At 45.5% G+C, this 20,392-nt stretch overlaps 1 protein-coding gene across 3 annotated transcripts in view; it reads left to right on the plus strand.

Moving 5' to 3' along the window:
* The window catches only part of ARHGEF3 (Rho guanine nucleotide exchange factor 3), a 463,997-nt gene that overhangs the window by 122,916 nt on the left and 320,689 nt on the right, over nt 1-20,392 (plus strand). For all 3 annotated transcript variants that reach the window (XM_040359243.1, XM_040359244.1, XM_040359247.1), the window contains exon 2: nt 4,273-4,336. In XM_040359243.1, the coding sequence (XP_040215177.1) occupies nt 4,273-4,336 (64 nt within the window). The remainder of the gene's footprint in view (nt 1-4,272; nt 4,337-20,392) is intronic.

Raw genomic sequence — 20,392 nt, forward strand, 5'->3', positions numbered from 1 at the left:
TTTTTCCTTTCTTCATCCATTGCATGGAATAGGCATTTCCAAGGGTCTAGTCCTATCTCCCTCCCCTCTATCTGTTTTATTATACCTAATACCTCTATCCAATATGTTTGTATCCGTCTACATTGCCACCAAATATGAGCATGATTTCCTTCCTCTCCACATTCCCTCCAACACAGAGGTGATACATCGTGATTTATTTTATACATTTTAGTGGGAACATAGTACCATCTGGTCAGCAATTTATAGTTCATTTCTTTCACTTTTGTGTCTCTTGAGGTAGAATGTATATAATCCATAACCCTCTTCTTCAGCCTCTCTGGAGCTATTTGATTTAATTCTGTCTCCCATTTTTCCAATAGGTGTGTTGATCCCTCCTCATTGGAGGTTATCAGCAGCCTATACATTTTGGAAATCGTCCCTTTTTTGCTCATTCCTCCCTGCTCTATCAACCTTTCCCAGGGATTTAACTCTTCCATACCTCGAAGAGGTTTTGGGAGAGATTCAACAAAGTGTCGGAGCTGCATATATCTCCAGCCATCCCACGGTGATGGCCCATATTTCTCTCGTAGTTCTTCTAGTGAGCATAGCCTATTCCCATTTAGGGCTGCATTCACACCTCTGCGACAAGCAACACGGCGTATTTTGCCGCGAATTGTGTATCTTTTTATTTTTTTTTTTAAATCCTTCCCATTGCTATCAATGGCCGAACGCCAATGTCGCCTGAAAAAAAGTGTCCGGGACTTTTTTTCAGGCGACAGGCGTTCGACGTCTATGAGATGTGAACCATCTCCATAGACAGCAATGGGAATTCTCCCCTCTAGCGGCACAAGCGTCCGGCGTCGGGCGTTTTGTCGCCTAGATGTGAATGGACTCTAAGGCCGGGTACACACGAACAAACATGTATGGTGAAAGCGGTCCGTCGGACCGTTTTCACCATACATGTCTGCCAGAGGGCTTCTGTACGATGGTTGTACACACCATCGTACAGAAGTCCGCGCGTAAACAATACGCGGGGCGTGTCCGCGGTGTCGCCGCGTCGATGACGCGGTGTCGCCGCGACAATGACGCAGCGACGTGGGCGGCCCGCCTTTAAAATGCTTCCACGCATGCGTCGAAGTCATTCGACGCATGCGAGGGACGGCGGGCGCCTGGACATGTACGGTAGGTCTGTACTGACGACCGTACATGTCCGAGCGGGCAGGATTCCAGCGGACTGTTTTAAAACAAGTCCAGGAATATTTGTCCGCTGGGAAAAGGCCCGGCGGGCAAATGTTTGCTGGAATTCGGCCCACACACGACCAAACATGTCTGCTGAAACTGGCCCGCGGACCAGTTTCAGCAGACATGTTTGGTCGTGAGTACGGGGCCTAAGACATCTTTTAACTATTCACGGAAGTGGGTGCAAAGTGGGTGCAAATACCTGCTCCCCCTCCCCCTGAAAGGTGCCAAATGTGATACCGGAGGGGGGGACGAAGATAGCGGAAGTTCCATTTTTGTGTGGACCTCCGTTTTAAATTGGAACTAAAGTCTGCAATATTTACCTGTAATATTGGTATATTGGTAATATAATTTAAAGGTGACCTAACTCTGTACACCCCCCCTCGCCCCCCTGGTTCTCACTTAACCTACCTCTGGTGATTCTGAGCTGTCAGTTCTTCTGCAACCAGTCCAGTGGTTCAGAGACAACACAATGTTCCAGGCGCTGGCTATAAGGCAACTCTCTTTCCACTACCCAGAAGCCAACCTGATGCAGCCATCAGTAAAGCACACACAGTAACTAAAGTAAGTAAGTGAGATGAAGACAGCGTCACCTGGAACTATGCTGATGCCTTAAGAGTTCCCTTCACTAGAACTAAGGGACCAAGCCCAACCCCTGAAAAACAACCCCACACCATAATCTCCCCTCCACCAAACGATCTGGACCAGTGCAAATATTTACTAAAATGTAACTACTGAAACCCTCTATTTCTCATTAACCATTATTAGCATGCTATTTGGAACTCAATGGGAACGTGGAACCTCCAGTAATATAGTACCAAGCCATTGGATAAAGGCTAAAAGAGTTTTAATGAAACAGAGATTGAAATTCATACAATACCAGGCAGGTGTGAATGGATGTAGGTGGGCTAATGTCCTCTGGGTCTGGTGGGCAGAAAGATGGAAGAACCAGGAGCTGGTGCAGAGCCGTGGATGTTCGGGAGCCAAGCCGTAGTTCCGCTGGTGCTCTAGTGTGACGTCACCACGACTCCAACGTGGAAGAGCCAGACCGGAGGGAGCTGCCAATCAAACCAGCCTGGAACGCAGAAGGTGATTTATGCCGTGATGACACATTTCACGTGCATGCGCTTATTAAGTCTTCCTTGGTGTCGCAGTGACGTCACACAGGATTCCCGGAAGGCTCGGCTCTGCACCAGCTGCTGGTTGTTCCCTCACAGCAGACGAAATCCATCTTTCTGCCCACCGGACCCAGCGGACATTAACGGCCTGGTATTGTATAAATTTCAATCCCTGTTTCAAAAAAATGTTTTTTAGCCTTTATCCATCGACTTGGTACTGTATTACTGGAGATCCACATTCCCATTGAGTTTCAGATAGAGCGCTAATAATGAGAAATAGAGGGTTTCAGTAGTTACATTTTTGTAAAAATTTGCACTGGTCCAGATCATTTGGTGGAGGGAGATTATGGTGTGGGGTTGTTTTTCAGGGGTTGGGCTTGGTCCCTTAGCTCTAGTAAAGGGAACTATTAAGACATCAGCATACCAAGACATTTTGCACAATGTCATGCTCCCAACTTTGTGGGAACAGTTTGGGGATGGCCCCTTCCTCTTCCAACATGACTGCGCACCAGTGCACAAAGCAAGGATCATAAAGACATGGATGAGTGAGTTTGTGGTGGAGAAACTTGATTGGCCTGCATAGAGTCCTGACCTCAACCCGATAGAACACCTTTGGGATGAATTAGGGCTCTTTCACACGGAGCGGATCCGTATTGATCCGCTCCGTTAGCCGTTTGGCTCAGCGGGGATTCCTCCGTTAATCCCCCCTGAGCTGTCGGCTGACAGGGCGGTCCCCGCACACAGTGCAGAGACCGCCCTGTCTCTCCTTCGCTCTCCCCTATGGGGAATCGGATGAATACAGACCGTCTGTCCGTATTCATTCGATCCGATCCGTCAGACGGAAGAAAAATAGGGTTTTCTTCCGTCTGAAAAACCGGATCCTGACGGAGGCGGGTGATTACGGACGTTAGCGGAAGCTCCATCCGCTAACGGCCGTGATCCCATAGGGAACCATTGTAAGTCCTTAAACGGACTTTTGAAAAACGGACCGTTCGTCCCCTGGTGTGAAAGGGCCCTTAGAGCGGGTCAGGCCTTCTTGTCCAACATTAGTGCCTGACCTCACAAATGCGCTTCTGGAAGATTGGTCAAACATTCCCATAGACACACTCCTAAACCTTGTGGACAACCTTCCCAGAAGAGTTGAAGCTGTTATAGCTGCAAAGGGTATTGAACCCTACGGACTACGACTGGGATGCCATTAAAGTTCATGTGCGTTTAAAGGCAGGTGTCACAATACTTTCGACAATATAGTGTGTGTATGTGTAATATATATATATATATATACTATATATATATATGTATATATATATATATATATATATATATATATATATTCTACACCAATGCAATAAAAGGCTTAGTTATGTTTTCAGCCATAGAGATTTCACAATCTTGTCTGCTCACTTTTATTGGAATTTTGGGTGCAATAGGACAATTTGTAGAAAAAACAATCGCGGATACCCTTTAATTCACCCTGTAAAGATACAGGAAAATATATGTAGTGTAAAAAGTGTTACATTAGTAATTGATGTTGTTCATGGATGACTAAGAACTGTAAGAGTAACCACTCTGTGCATGAATTAAGTAGCAAATGAACCTTGAGGTGTTGACATGGAGCTATGTTTACCTTTCAGTGAGAAGTGCCATCTTAGATCATTTAGATCTACAGTGCTATCTGTTACCCTGGCATTGCACTCTGGGATCAGTTTGTGAGCAAGTATTGGATGTCAGCTAAGCACCATTACCGGCTCATCCATTTTCTGACTCATGTTTACAAAACCATGGGACTCCGCTGCTAATATTAAGTGGACGGAAATCCAGATGTTTTGATGTTTGCAGTAGCCATACGAAGAGTGAATGTTTGTTAGGTCAATGTTGCCCTATGCCTGGGAGCTACATACTAAAGATTGTGCCCTTCTCTTGTCTCTTCTTGTAGGACAACATGGCAGCCAACAAATTCCTTCTCCTTTCCTACCCCTAAAGGCTGGAATTTCAAAGGGGTAAGATTTTATTTTTTCCTTTTCAATGTGGAGCTGGTGTGTGCAAATCAGAAAAAAATATCAAAAACAACCAACTACAATCCAAATGACATTACCTACGATATAGCTTTTATTCTGGAGTGGTTCGTGTTGGGATGACGAGTCATCCCAAGTGCATATGTATTTAAACACTAAGGGGTGTATCTATAAAAAAGTTTGCAGACATGTACAGTAGAACCTCGGTTTACGAGTAACACGGTTAACGAGCATTTTGAAAGACAACATTTTTTAATTCTGACTCGGTTTGCGAGTGTTGTTTCGCAAAACTAGCAGAATTCAAGCTAATGGGCTGTGCAGTATTGCAATTGGCCAGAGGTGTGGGGGAGCCGATTGGAGCAGTTCGGAAATACTCGTAAAAACTTGGAAATACTCCGTGCCTGGGTGTTTCCGAGACTTTCTGAGGTTAGCCGAACTGTCCCCGATCATTTCCGAGGGTCTCCAGCACCCCCCACCTCTGGCCACATGTGGTATTGCATGCCATTGAAGTCAATGCGGAACAAATTATTTTCGTTTCCATTGAATTCTATGGGGAAATTTGCTGTGATATGCGAGTGCTTTGGATTACGAGAATTCTCCTGGAACATATTATGCTCTTAATGCAAGGTTTCACTGTACAGTATATCCATCAAAACCAAATAAGGCAATATAAAACGTTCTCAGGTTATATTTTCTGCAGATAAAATTATATTTAAAGGGTCACAAAAGGAATTTTTTTTTTTAGCTAAATAGCTTCCTTGGTTTCATGTCCTCATTGTTCGTTTTTGCTTTGATGTTGCTGTAATTCCCCTCTGTTCCGAACACTTCCCGGTTGTCTGTTTCCTGATCACCACAGTACTGGGAGATTTCTCACTGTGGTGACTAATCAAGGAGGTGTGTCTAAAACCCCTCAGCACTAATCCAGTTTCGTTTTGCAAAACCTTCACTGCCATCTATTGGCTCTCTGGCTCTGTACATCAGAGAACCAGGAAACAACAGCAAAAACGAAACTAAACTGTAGGTACATTATATGATTGTTTTTTATCTATTTTTAATCATTTTTAAAAGGAATCAGTTAACTATTATGTCTCTATACCCTGTAAACAGTCATTTCAGCAAAAAAATTTTTTTCCTTTAGTGACCCTTTAATGAAAAAAGTGTGAATGGGTAAAATACCACATAATGGCCACTAGATGGCGAGGAGTATTATAGGAAAGGAGTATGCTCCTTAGCTCCACATAGTGGCTATAAACCGGTATTTCCCCTATTCACACAGTTTTTTTATTTTTATTAATACCATTTAATCTGCAGGGAATATAACCTGACAACATTCAATTTTTTTCCCATTCGCACAGAATAAATTTAGATGCAGTTTTAATGTAGATATGCAATTTCTTTATAAATACAATAATAATGATAAAGTACCGTATATCTAAAGCCAAAACCTTTTTATGTTGGATGGAGTAGATGAGGGTTAAAGCCACTGTAAGTTTCTCATGAGGGTGATTTCCTTTCATTTCTCACAGGAAGTGAGAGGATATCTTTCCGATGTGAGGGAAATCCCATCTTAGACAGTTGCTATGGGAACTAGTGGCCCCATTTGAAGAGTTTCCCTCTATTCTGGTAACAAATCAGAAATTGGGGTTTACAATAATTTTTTCTTTCTAATGCGGCGTACACACGGTCGTTTTTCAGCATGTCCAAAAAACAAAGTTTTTCCAACTTCATCATTAAAAACGATGTTGCCCACACCATCGTTTTTAAAAAATGATGAACAAAGCGTGGTGACGTACAACACGTACGACGGCACTCTGAAGGGGAAGTTCTATTCGTCTTTGGGCTGCTTTTAGCTGATTCCTTGTTAGTAAAAGACGATTCACGCTTTTTTGTCTGTTACAGTGTGATGAATGTGCTTACTCTATTATGAATGGTAGTTTTACCAGAACGAGCGCTCCCGTCTCATAACTCGCTTCTGGGCATGCGCGGGTTTTAAAACGTTGTTTTAGCCCACACACGATAATTTTTTACAACCCGAAAAACTACATTTTAAGAACCCTGAAAAACAATGTGAAGCCCACACACGATGATTTTAAATGACGTTTTTAAAAACGTTGTTTTTTTTCATGCCGAAAAACTGAAGTATTATACTGAAGTATAATTACAGGCATTTCATAAGTGACAAAGGCTTTTATTGACATTACATTAAAGTGGAGGTTCACCCAAAAACCTTTTTTTTTTAACATTAGATTGATGCTCATTTTGTCAAGGGGAATCGGGTGTTTTTTTTACAATCGAAGCAGTACTTACCGTTTTAGAGATAGATCTTCTCCGCCGCTTCCGGGTATGGGCTGCGGGACTGGGCGTTCCTACTTGATTGACAGGCTTCCGACAGGCTTCCGACGGTCGCATACATCGCGTCACGATTTTCCGAAAGTAGCCGAACGTCGGTGCGCAGGCGCCGTATAGAGCCGCACCCATGTTCGGCTTCTTTCGGCCACTCGTGACGCGATGTATGAGACCATCGGAAGCCTGTCGGAAGCCTGTCAATCAAATAGGAACTCCCAGTCCCAAAGACCATACCCGGAAGCGGCGGATAAGATCGCTCTCTAAAACGGTAAGTACTGCTTCGATTTTAAAAAAAACTACCCGATTCCCCTTGACAACATGAGCATCAATCTAATGTTAAAAAAAAAATTTCGGGTGAACTCCCGCTTTAAAGCGGTGGTTCCCCTAAAAATAAAATGTTGACATCGCATTTAGCAAATAAATTACAGTTAGAATCGGGTTGTTTTATTTAAAAAATACCTCCGTACGTATCGTTTCCATTATTCGGTCCCACCGCCACTTCCGGGTACGATGCAGGTGGTGGGCGTTCCTAATTGATTGACAGGCATCCGAACGACGCATCCATCGCGTCACGAGATGCCGAAAAAAGCCGAACGTCGGTGCGGCTCTATACGGCGCATGCGCACCGACGTTCGGCTTTTTCCGGCATCTCGTGACGCGATGGATGCGTCGTTCGGATGCCTGTCAATCAATTAGGAATGCCCACCGCCTGCATCGTACCCGGAAGTGGCGGTGGGACCGAATAATGGAAACGATACGTACGGAGGTATTTTTTAAATAAAACAACCCGATTCTAACTGTAATTTATTTGCTAAATGCGATGTCAACATTTTATTTTTAGGGGAACCACCGCTTTAAGTTTATGCAGAGTCAATGGGCCAAATTCTCAAAAGAGATACGCAGGCGGAACTGCTCTCTGTGTCTATCTCTGTGCCTAACTTTGGAAACGATCCTCAAAAGGATTTTTCCAAAGTTAGGCAGAAGATCTGACATCTGTAAGACACTTACACTGTCAGATCTTAGGATGCAGTACCGCATCCGCCGCTGGGGGCATTTCGAGTCGAAATGCCGCCTAGCGTATGCAAATGAGTACTTAAAGCGGTGGTTCCCCCTTAAAAACAACTTTTTTTTATTCCACTGCCCCCCCACATTCCATCACGATTAAGGCTCTTATTATTTTTTTCCTGCTGTACATACCTTAGTACAGCATATTCACCCGTGCATCCGGGTTGCGAGTCCCGTGGGAGTGGGCGTTCCTCACATGCTGTTGATTGACGTTTTGCCCAAAAACGAGCTCTCCCCCCGTCGCGTAAGCCGCGTCACGATTGGCGAAAGGAGCCGAACGGCAATGCGCATGCGCAGTATAACGCCGACTCGCCGTTCGGCTCCTTTCGCCAACAGTTTTTTTTTCGGTACTGCGACATTATGGCGGACACTTCGGACACTTTTGACACATTTTTGGGACCATTGGCATTTTTATAGCGATCAGTGCTATAAAAATGCATTGATTACTATAAAAATGCCACTGGCAGAGAAAGGGTTAACACTAGGGGGCGGGGAAGGGGTTAAGTATGTTCCCTGGGTGTGTTCTAACTGTAGGGGGGGTGGACTCACTAGGGGAAATGACTGATCGCTGTTCATACATTGTATGAACAGACGGTCAGGCATTTCTCCCCTGACATTACCGGGAGCATTACACACACAGCTCCCGGTCCCCGCTCTGTAACGAGCGATCGCGGGTGCCCGGCGGTGATCGCGACCGCCGGGCACGCTTGCGGGAGTCAGGAGCGAGCAGGGGGTCGGCATGTAGTTAAAGATTGACCACAAGTTCTCAATTAGTTAAGTTCTGAGGAGTTTCCTGCCCATGGACCCAAAATGTTGATGTTTTGTTCCCCGAGCCACTTAGTTATCACTTTTGCCTCAAGGCAATGTGCTTCATCATGCTGGAAAATGCATTGTTCAGCACTGAACTGTTCTTGGGTGGTTTTGTACTATTTTTTATTCATGGCTGTGTTCTTAGGCAAACTTTTGAGTGAGCCCACTCCCGTGGCTGAGAAGCAACCCCACACATGAATGGTCTCAGGATGGTAGCACCTACTCTTTCTTCTCCGAACAATGTTTTTTCCGGATGCCCCAAAAAATTGGAAAGGGGATTCATCAGAGAAAAAATTATCCATGGCAGTGAAAACCACTACAAGTGTGAACCCATTGTGTGTGTCAAGCAAAAACATGTTTTAAGTTCTGAAAAGAATGTAAAAGGGTTGGAACCTCTTTCAGGTCTTGGCTTTAGATACACTTACTTGTCCTATGCTGACAGTCGTTGCCCTCCTAAAGAGCTTCAGTGACAGAAAAATCTTCAGCATCTGGCACAACACACTTGTGGGTGAGTCAGTCTTAGCCATCAGGCGAGGTAGGTCCAGGTCCTTCAGGACATTCATGCCCAGGATGACGGGTACCTCCTAATTTACTGGTGTCACCTACCAGGTGGAAGAGCCTGACACGATGAGGACGCCCTCTCTTAGAGTAGACAAGTAGCGCAGTAGTACAGAGTTGCATGAGTGCCTATTGGTCTTGCTAGCAGCAAACAGGGCTGGATGGACTCTCAGGATGAAGCGGGGAAAGAGTAGACCGCAGTGGAGCAGGAGTGCCGGATAGACACCAGTGAGCTGGAGACAAGAGCAGGCTGGCATTGGATATAAGGGACAGGCACAGGCTGGCAGCAGACAGGCAGTGATCGGGCATCGGTGGAATATAGGCAGAGGCTTACAGCAGGCAGCCCAGCAGCGATGGGGACAGAAGCAGATGTGTAGACAGGATCAATGTCAGAAGCAGGCCGCATCGGTAATAGATCAGTGGAGCAGCAGCAAAGGGAACAGGCAAAAGCGGGGTCAGAGGAAAGACGGAGTCAATGCAGGCAGCGTTCAGAAGTAAAGACAAGCTGGGTTGGTAACAGTAGTCAGATGCAGAGTAACAGGTAGCAGGTATGCACGGGAACGCTGTAGACAAAATGGCACTAAAGCATCGTGCTCAGTTTAAATAGCCCGCTTGGCAGCAATGCGAGTAACAGATGAGCGTGCAGGTTCACAAATATGTACGTGTGTGCACAACTTCTATGTGCATGTAAAGGAATATGAAATATCCTGTGCCCCTGCACAGGACACTGTCTAGAAGAGCTATCCTGTCTGCTGGTATGTCCTTCCTGACACTGGACTGCAGGTCACTGCACACAATAAATCAGGCTTTGCACTTGTAGTGCACACAGGGACTAGAGCTTACCCTCCCATACCTTCCTTTTGCTCTGCCAGCCCATTTGGGTTTGATTTCCATTAGGGCCACTATATACTTTAACTTTTCTTTGAAGGTTTGAACCCAAATGTCAGGGTTTTCTTGCAAAATGTAAAAACGTATAGATAGGTTTGTTGGCACCCATGCAAAATGACCCATGTGTGTAACTTTGAAAATCAATGCATTGCATATAAATTAATATAAAAATCAAATTGATTGTCAGTAGGCCAGATAAGTACTGTGGGGTAGATTCATAAAGACTTATGACGGGCGTATCAGTAGATACGCCGTCGTAAGTCCGAATCCCCGCCGTCGTATATTTAAGCGTATTCTCACTGAGATACGCTTAAATATTGCTAAGATACGACCGGCATAAGTCTCCTACGCCGTCGTATCTTAACTGCATATTTACGCTGGCCGCTAGGGGCGTGTACGCTGATCTACGCCTAAAATATGTAAATCAGCTAGATACACCTATTCACGAACGTACGCCCGGCCGTCGCTGTAAAGATACGCCGTTTACGTAAGGGGTTTTCAGGCGTAAAGATAAACCACCAAAAACATGGCGCAGCCAATGTTAAGTATGGACGTCGGAACCGCGTCAAATTTTTCAAATTTTACGTCGTTTGCGTAACTCGTCTGTGAATGGGGCTGGCCGTAATTTATGTTCACGTCGAAAGCATGACGATTTGCCGATGTCATTTGGAGCATGCGCACTGGGATACGTCCACGGACGTCGTTTGCGTAACTCGTCCGTGAATGGGGCTGGCCGTAATTTATGTTCACGTCGAAAGCATGACGATTTGCCGACGTCATTTGGAGCATGCGCACTGGGATACGTCCACGGACGTCGTTTGCGTAACTCGTCCGTGAATGGGGCTGGCCGTAATTTATGTTCACGTCGAAAGCATGACGATTTTCCAACGTCATTTGGAGCATGCGCACTGGGATACGTCCACGGACGTCGTTTGCGTAACTCGTCCGTGAATGGGGCTGGCCGTAATTTATGTTCACGTCGAAAGCATGACGATTTGCCGACGTCATTTGGAGCATGCGCACTGGGATACGTCCACGGACGTCGTTTGCGTAACTCGTCCGTGAATGGGGCTGGCCGTAATTTATGTTCACGTCGAAAGCATGACGATTTGCCAACGTCATTTGGAGCATGCGCACAGGGATACGTCCACGGACGGCGCATGCGCCGTTCAATCAAAACGTCATTTACGTGGGGTCACAGTTAATATACATAAAACACGCCCACAGCTTCAACATTTGAATTAGGCGTGCTTACGCCGGCCCTAATACGCTACGCCGCCGTAACTTCGGCGGCAAAATCTTTGAAAATACCAAACTCGCCTCTCAAAGTTACGGCGGCGTAGCGTATAGGAGATACGCTACGCCCGCCTAAAGGTACGTGAATCTACCCCACTATGTCCAGAATTTTGGTAAACTTCCACTGCAGCTGCAGTGCTCAGTGTCCACAGTGGGGCAGTGTTGAGCTAACATCTGCTTTTAGTAACTGATCAGTATATTACCGACCCATAAAATTGGTTTATAAAAGTGATGATTCCACTTTTAAATAAATATTGAAATGCTCAAAATGGAATTCTTTAATAGGATTGACCTTCATTCAAACTTTACTTTTCATACATGAAAGTTAATTGCATAACAATATTTGCTTGCCATATGTTCTATGATGTTAACAAATTCTAGTTGCTTAGGGGAGAATGAGCAGATGCAAATTTTCAGATGGCAAAGCAGACCAGTTATCTTCTTCATACAGTAGTGTAATCCGGATGTAGAATATTCAGACTATCTTAGTTCAATATGCAGCATTTGTGGATCCCTACAAGTGTACTTACAGCCCCCAGTGTGTACATAAGACCCCTGGATGGCCATGGTTGGTTGAATGTGTAAAGTTTGCCAGATGTAAGATATTAACCACCCAATCTGGCTGTTTTCTGTAATTTAATCTATACAGCAGTGACAGATAACTAAAGGCTGGCCACTATTTAGGGAAGAGGTTGACTAGGCGGGATCTATATACATTGCCATGAGATAAGCTGGCATCATTTTAGGATGGTTCTAGCTACAGCCCTCATTAGTAAGGGTAGTTGATTCATGTAGAATTTACTTCTGGAATCCATCAGCCCTTAGCTCAGGCATGCAGGCATAAGGGTGTACTTAGCTGAGAAATCCCCTCCTCTAGATGAAAGAAAATGAAATAGCAATATAGACTCCTGAGTCCTGACTTGAATGGATGAAATCACTTTGGCCTTAGCCAGAAACTAGGAAGCAACTGAAGAAATGTTTTAAAAAAGGTTAAAACAAGCGAATGTAAAATACTTTACTATCTTTATACTAATATTTTTAAAAATAGTCCTCACAGCACAAGGATTAAACATGGTTCATGTTGATTGAGAGAGTTTAGTTCTGCTTTAAAAGAGAAGTGTGGGATACAAAAAAGCAAACAAACATACACTATATTGTCAAAGGTAATGGAATGCCTGCCTTTACATAAACTTTAATGGCATCCCAGAACAAGAAAAATTGGGTAATGGGACTTTAAATGGGGCATGGACGGGTTTGTAAACTTGTTAAGGATATCAACAGTAAAAGATCTATCACAGTCCCATCAAGGGAAATCTCTGTGGTCAAAAGAAATTGCTTAGTGATCAATCCGAAAAAGAAATTGAAGGAGTCAAATATAAACTTAATAATGTAATATGTATCATAATATATAATACAGAGATCATGCATACAAAGGCATAATACATGTAGTCATAATAACATTGATATAAAAAATATTCAAAATCCAGGACATGACCATTAAAAGCAATCACAATAAATTGACATATAGATACAGTAGACATGATTTTCCAATAAAATTAGTAGATGAAAACAAAATGATAATAAAACACATAATTGGGCAAGCTTGATCTTGGCATCCCTGAGCATAGACTCGACGCGTTTCTTGGCGTTTAAATGGCATCCCAGTCTTGGTTCGGAGGGTTCAATATTGAGTTGGCCCACCCTTTGCAGCTATAACAGCTTCAACTCTTCTGGGAAGGCTGTCCACAAGGTTTAGGAGTGTGTCTATGGAAATATCTGACCATTCTTCCAGAAGTGCATTTGTGAGGTCAGGCACTGATGTGGACAAGAAAGTCTGGCTCGCTGTCTCCGCTCTAATTCATCCCAAATGTGTTCGATCAGGTTGAGGTCAGGACAGTTAAGTTTCTCTACCACAAACTCGCTCATCCATGCTTTATGGACCTTGCTTTGTCCACGGGTCCAAATCATTTGGTGGAGGGGGATTATGGTGTGGGGTTGTTTTTCAGAGATTGAGCTTGGCCCCTTAGTTCCAGTGAAGGGAGCTCTTAAGGCGTCAGCATATCATGACCTTTTGGACAATTTCATGCTCCCAACCTTGTGGGAACAGTTTGGGGATGTCCCTTCCTGTTCCAACATGACTTTGCACAAGTGTACAAAGCAAGATCCACAAAGACATGGATGAGCGAGTTTGGGGTGGAGGAACTTGATTGGCCTGCACAGAGTTCTGACCTCAATCTGATAGAATACCTTTGGGATGAATTAGAGCAGAGACTGGCCTTCTCATCAAACATCAGTGCCTCACCTCACAAATGTGCTTCTGGAAGAATGGTCAAACATTCCCATAGACACACTCCTAAACCTTGTGGACAGCCTTCCCTGGGATTGTGACGCCATTAAAGTGCGTGAGCGTGCAAATGCAGACGTCCCAATACCTTTGCCAATATAATGTATATACTTACCTAGATGGCTGCAGCATTGATCCAAGCTGCAGCTATCCCCCGCCGGCTTTAAGACTAAGGCCCCGTACACACCAGCGGATCTGTCCGATGAAAACGGTCCGCGGACCGTTTTCATCGGACATGTCCGCTGCCGGATTTTGGTCTGATGGCTGTACACACCATCAGACCAAAATCCCAGCGGAAAACCAACGCGGTGACGTGTCGCGACATGGCCACGCCGTCGCGGCGACGATGACGTGGCGACGTGCGCAACCCTGGAAGGTCAATGCTTCCACGCATGCGTCGAATCAATTCGACGCATGCCAGGGATGGCGGCCGATCGGACATGTCCGGTGAGTCTGTACAGACGACCGAACATGTTCGACGGACATGGTTCCAGCGGACATGTTTCTTAGCATGCTAAGAAACATTTGTCCGCTGGAAACCTGTCCGATCCGCCGGACATTTGTCCGGTCGGCCGTACAGACGACCGAACATGTCTGCTGAAACTGGTCAGCGGACCAGTTTCAGCAGACATGTTCGGTCGTATGTACGAGGCCTTAGAACATAGCAAAATCTGAAGACAAAAGTCTGCAGAAAATCTAATATTGTGTATGGGGTCTTAAAGGGTTAGTAAATGAAAAAAAAAAAAAAATTCAAATAAAATAACAAACATGTTATACTTACCTCCACTGTGCAGTTAGTTTTGCACAGAGTGACCTGATTCTCGTCTTCTGGGGTCCCTCGGCAGCTGTCTCTGGTCCTCCCTGTAATTACTGACCACAGTAATGCGAGAGCTCGCATAGTGGTGAGTAATTGCGGGCGCGCTCCCGTGATACAGCGAGCGGCCATAGCCGCTCACTGTATCACTCGCCCCCGCCCCTCGGCGCGCCGCGTCACTGGATGTGATTGACAGCAGCGCCAGCCAATGGCTGCGCTGCTCTCAATACATCCGCTCTAGCCAATCAGTGGCCAGGCTGAGCGGCGAATAGGATCTCGGGACCGCGCGGGACTTTCGAGGGGTCAGGTAAGTATAACGGGGGCTCGGGGGGAGGGCCAGCAGCATCAGATCAGACGAATAAAGGATGACCCTGGCACATTTGGTACATTTATGTATACATCATGAGGTCGGAGATTTTTATTCTGTAATGTACAGAATAAAATGTATTGTTCACCTTAATGAATCAAGCTTGGACACAGATGACAAAAATGATTTAAATTAGATATCTTTTATAAAATATCCGCAGTGACCTTGTTGTATAAAATAGTTGCCAAGGCAACTAATGCATTCTTCCAAAATGGCTCTTGCGCATTAAAAGCATTGAAAAATAACAATTGTCTGGCCTTGCACAGTGTAACCTGCGTAGCCGTACACGAGAATGGTCCGCACACAGAAGTTTAAAACCATCTCTTCAGTCAGACGAAGCCTGTTTATTATCACTCTAGGTTCAGAAGTAGAATACTTGTATCTTTCCAAACTAACGTGCATCTACCTGGTAATCTTGCTACGAAGGTCCTTACTCAGCCACTTCTTGGTATAGAGCTCATTCACATGGATACTCAGCCCCGAGCAACGTGCAGAGCCACCCACTAGTTTACTTGTTCTGCTACCACTAATGCCGCATACACACGATCGGAATTTCCAATGAAAAAAGTCAGATTTGCTTTTTTCATCGGAAATTACGATCGTGTGTGGTCCCCATCTGATTTTTTTCCATCAGTGTTTAGAAATAAAACATGTTTTTTTTTTTTCGATGGGAAAAAAAAACGATCGAAAATTCACATTGTCTGTGTGCAACTCTGACGTGGTTTTTTTTACCCACGCTTGCTCAGAATCAAGTCGACGCATGCTCGGAAGCATTGAACTTTATTTTTCTCGGCTCGTCGTAGTGTTTTACGTCACCGCGTTTTGGCATGGTCGGAATTTAGTCTGACAGCGTGTATGCAAGACTGATGGAAGTCAGCTTCATCGGAATTCCGACGGATAATTCCATTGGAAATTCCGATCGTGTGTACACGGCATAAGCTGCCCACAGCAGCCCATATAAAATGAATAGATATGCATCAGCTGTACAGACTCAACTTCACAGCGAGTTTGACAGGTGTACAGGGGTAGGTTGGTACATGGAACCAAGTGCAAAGGTCATGTGCGCAGTAGCCATCAAAGGCTACATGCTTCAAGGAAGGATAATATATAAAGAATGAAATTGCACTTTAAAGGCAATTTAAGTTACTAGCATATCAACTGACAGAAGTTGATCACCAATACATATAAACCACAGTGCAGCGCTACAAAATGTGACAAATCAACAACAATAAGTGGTGTAATATTGCTGATATCCTGTAGATAATAACAAATACATGTGATGAAAAGTGAGCTAGAATAAAAAAAATAATGGTGAAGTGAACTGATTAAATTCAAAGTGCACAAATATAAAAAAAAGAGTCCAAATAGTCCATCTTAGAAGGTCACTATGGGGCAGGTTTGTGTGTACCAAATAATTTGTGTTCTTTTTATGATATTTTTCCTTTTTCGATTCCTTCAGTTCACTTCACAATTTTAATATTTGGTTATTCAAGGAAGGATAGTCAGCTGGCAGGCAGAACCCCATTTTTTTTTCAACCTTTTCCCCTTTTTCTCCCCCTAATGTCTGATGTTGTTGGAGGCCCTCAAGTTTTACTACTACTTGTGTAACCACACAGCCTCCCATAAGAACCATCAGCCTCCAGCATAAGTGCTCTGTGATTTCCCCTTTTCCTAAGATGCATATGAGATGCTGCTGATAACATTTGGTGGTGGAGGACCACTTTTTGGAAGATATGAGGGTTGTCTCATTGGGAACAGCGGGGTTCTGGTGGTGCCTCTGTGCTCGCCCGGGGAATTCTTGGCATTCTTGGCATACTCTGGAGCAAGCCTCCTAAACAAGCGGATTATATCTGAGAAACGTGTAGAGGAATATGTCCATTGTAACAACATTAATTTCAAAAACGATGGGGTAGATTCACGTAGGGGCGCGCAATGATACGGCGGCGCAGCGTATCGTATTTACGCTACGCCGCCGTAACTTACAGGAGCAAGTGCTGTATTCACAAAGCACTTGCTCCATAAGTCGCGGCGGCGTAGCGTAAATGGGGCCGGCGTAAGCGCGCGTAATTCAAATGTGGAATGGGGGCGTGTTTTATGTAAATGTATGCGCCGTCTGTGTACATATCCCAGTGTGCATTGCTTCCAAGTACGGCGCAACGATGTATTGGTTTCGACGTGAATGTAAATTACGTCCAGCCCTATTCGCGAACGACTTACGCAAACAACGTAAAAAATTCAAATTTCGAAGCGGGAACGACGTCCATACTTAACATTGGATGCACCTCCTAATAGCAGGAACAACCTTTCGCCGAAAAATCCTAACGTAAACTACGTAAATACATTGCGACGGGCGTACGTACGTTTGTGAATCGGCGTATCTAGATAATTAGCATATTCTACGCCGACAACAACGGAAGCGCCCCCTAGCGGCCAGCGTCAGAATGCACCCTAAGATACGACGGCGTAAGAGACTTATGCCAGTCGTATCTTAGGCAAATGTCGGCGTATCTTGCCTTCTGAATACAGAAAGTAGATACGCCGGCGCAGATTTGAATTTACGCGGCGTATCTATGGATACGCCGGCGTAAATTCTATCTGAATCTACCCCATTATGTATAGGCACTAAAGCGGAGGTCCACCTTAAAAAAAACATTAAAAGCCAGCAACTGCAAATACTGCAGCTGCTGACTTTTAATAAATGGACACTTACCTGTCCAGGGTGCCCGCAATGTCGTCAGCCGAAGCTGATCAATCGTTTGGCTCTTGGCTGCCCCCACCGCCATCCTCGGTGAGGGAATCAGTAAGTGAAGCGTAAAGGCTTCACTTCCTGGTTCCCTACTGCACATATTTGGTTTCTCATGTCAGAAGCTCCAGCAAGGAGAACAGTGAGCAGTACAGTAATGCTCCAAACCTTCTGCGAATTATCAGTCAGGTAGCAGTGCCTTAGATCTCACAATGCAGATCTACAGCTATGAGACTGTAGGCACAGGAGTGCCTAGGCACACTCCAATACCAGGAAGCGCACTGCTACTTCCTGATGGAATTCCAGATAGAAGAAACATTTTTCAAGGCACTGCCTGGGCTCAATTAACATTTTTTGATGTTCCCTATGTAGCACTACCCCTGGAGGAGCTGCTGGTTGTTTTGGGTGGCACATTTACCTCGTGGCTCTTCCGAATTCCTAGGGGTGAATGGTGCATATAGCAATAGTAAAGGAATGTCCGCAAAAAAATTATTTTCTGTGCTCTTTATTACCCAGCTGGGTAAAAACAAATAAACTTGTGGTGAGGAAAGTAAAGTTGAAGAAGAAAAGGAGAACAGCAGATTCAGGCGTAGTAATAGGGAAACAGTCCTGTTCCCAAGTGTAACACTTCTCTGCCCCACTCCTGCTTGAGTGGGAATAGCGTATCTGGACAGGCCTCTCTCACTGACCTGGCAGCCAGAGTATCGCTCGAACCTTTGGAGGAAAAGTCTCTGCCACAGCCCCTCCTTGAATGAACGTCAGGGAGACACCTCTGCCACAGGCCCTCTCTGATTGCAGTTACGGAAGTAATCCTCCTTAGGTGAATTACGCCTGGATCTCCTTCTTAACGTCGCCCAGGTACCGACTGACAGGTGATCAATCCTTCAGTGTCTGGCTACCTTGATCCCCGGTGGTTTGTCGAAATCCTTTTGGACCGCCAGCCTCTCATTGGCACTCCTCAGACCGACTCCCCACCGAACAGCTATACCGCTTGGGATCCTCAGAGGTAAGGGAACCTAGTTGATCACTAGGTCCCCGTCGCTGCTCAAATGTTCCGGACCAACATGGTCCCGGAACCAGGAACACCGCGTGGTATGCACGCCCCGGGCAGGTAGGCCATAAAGCCGGGGCGCTGTGATGTGGTCACCCTAAAGGTGGGCGACACGCTGGACGAAAAAGACGAACCCAGAACCAGTGGCGTCTGCCCCATAAATACCCTCGCCCAGCATGCACAGCGAGGCTCAACCAGGGTCGGATTCCAGACAAGGCCAACAAGGCCAGGCCTTGGGGCGGCAGTGGGTGCAGGGGCGGCACTGTGCCTGAGAGGAGAGGACACTTTCACCACTTTCACTTTCATTTCAGGAGTTCCCCCCTGTCATGTCACGGATGGTTAGAGGAGAGAAAACTGAGGGAAGAGGTGGTAAGCACCCCCCCAGTTCTCAATGTCATATTCGACAGCAACACTCCCCCCCCCCCCCGCTTCTCAGTGTCCTGCCGAAAAAGTCCCCGGCGGATAATGTCCCCCCTGTACTACGCAGGCGGAGGCGGCATTGAAGGACCCGGCCTTGGGGCGGCAAAGGGAGTAAATCCGGGCCTGGGCTCAACCCTCCTGATTGGCCGCTGGGGAAAAGCACCCAAACCTTGACTCCACTGCTGCCATCTATTGCACTGGGGTGGGAAGAACACCCCAGCACAACAGAATACGCCTACAGCACAGCCAAGCTGAGACAGAGACCCTTCTTTGAACATAATAATTAGGATCAGAGTCTAACTACACTCTGATCCCCCTCTAAATTTAAATAGCACCGGTAAGTAACCAGGCGCTACACCTATAATATAGCAAATCTTCAGTTTTGGAGTTCAGTCCCTCTTTAGTATATCAATTTTTCACAGCGTCACCTTGCCCTGGATATGGAAATGCGTTTGCACGTATGTATAGATCTTTACATTGTCTTCCCAAGTCCATGCATCTTCCCCAAGAGGCTTGAGCAAACAGGAAACGTCAGGGGGATCTGCAATTCTAAACAATTGTGTTTCCACCTATACTGAATTATTTGCGGTGAGTTCTCTGCCACAACCTATGATTTACTGTGGCCGAGCTTCCGTTCTTGTATTCTCTAGCTTTTTTTCTTGCTCTTTGTTGATTCTGTGTCTATTTCTGACCAGTTATTTGACCGGGTTTTACATCCTGTCAGCTGTGAGGAAGCTCACCACAGTTTATCTTCATCTCCACCTTAACATGTGAAAAGTACTGCGCTGTCATTGCTGTGGTTTGGGGAGCTTTGGAAACCTAAAATAGAAAGGTAATGAGGGCCGGTTCTGGCTTTAACCACTTATTCCAGGTGCAGGGGGGTTTATTAATAAATAGGTCACCCAGCGAGGGCAGCCAAGGTTGCATTGTGCTGTTAACCTGAATGATGAGGGCTTTGTTTATTGAGCCAAATTGTACAGGCCTCAATTTTGGTTAGCAGGTCACATCAATCTGTGCATAAGCAGTACAATTGTCACTGGTGGCAGCTACTGACATCTTCAAAGGTCTGGGTTCCATCCAAGTTTTCATTATTTGCTTGTAGTTTCTCGAATTAGAGCAGGGGTCGGCAACCTGGGGCCCTCCAGCTGTTACAGAACTACAAGTCCCATCATGCCTCTGAGTAATTGTGACTGCCAGCCTTGCAATGCCTCATGGGAAATGTAGTACCACAATAGCTGGAGGGCCCCAGGTTGCCTACCCCTGATTTAGAGAGTGTGTGGAGGGGTGGTGTTCCGTCACATATGGCGACCCCGTCAGAATTGGTAACGGAAGTGACGTT

Source organism: Rana temporaria, chromosome 7, assembly GCF_905171775.1.
Source record: "Rana temporaria chromosome 7, aRanTem1.1, whole genome shotgun sequence".
Taxonomy (NCBI): Eukaryota; Metazoa; Chordata; class Amphibia; order Anura; family Ranidae; genus Rana; species Rana temporaria.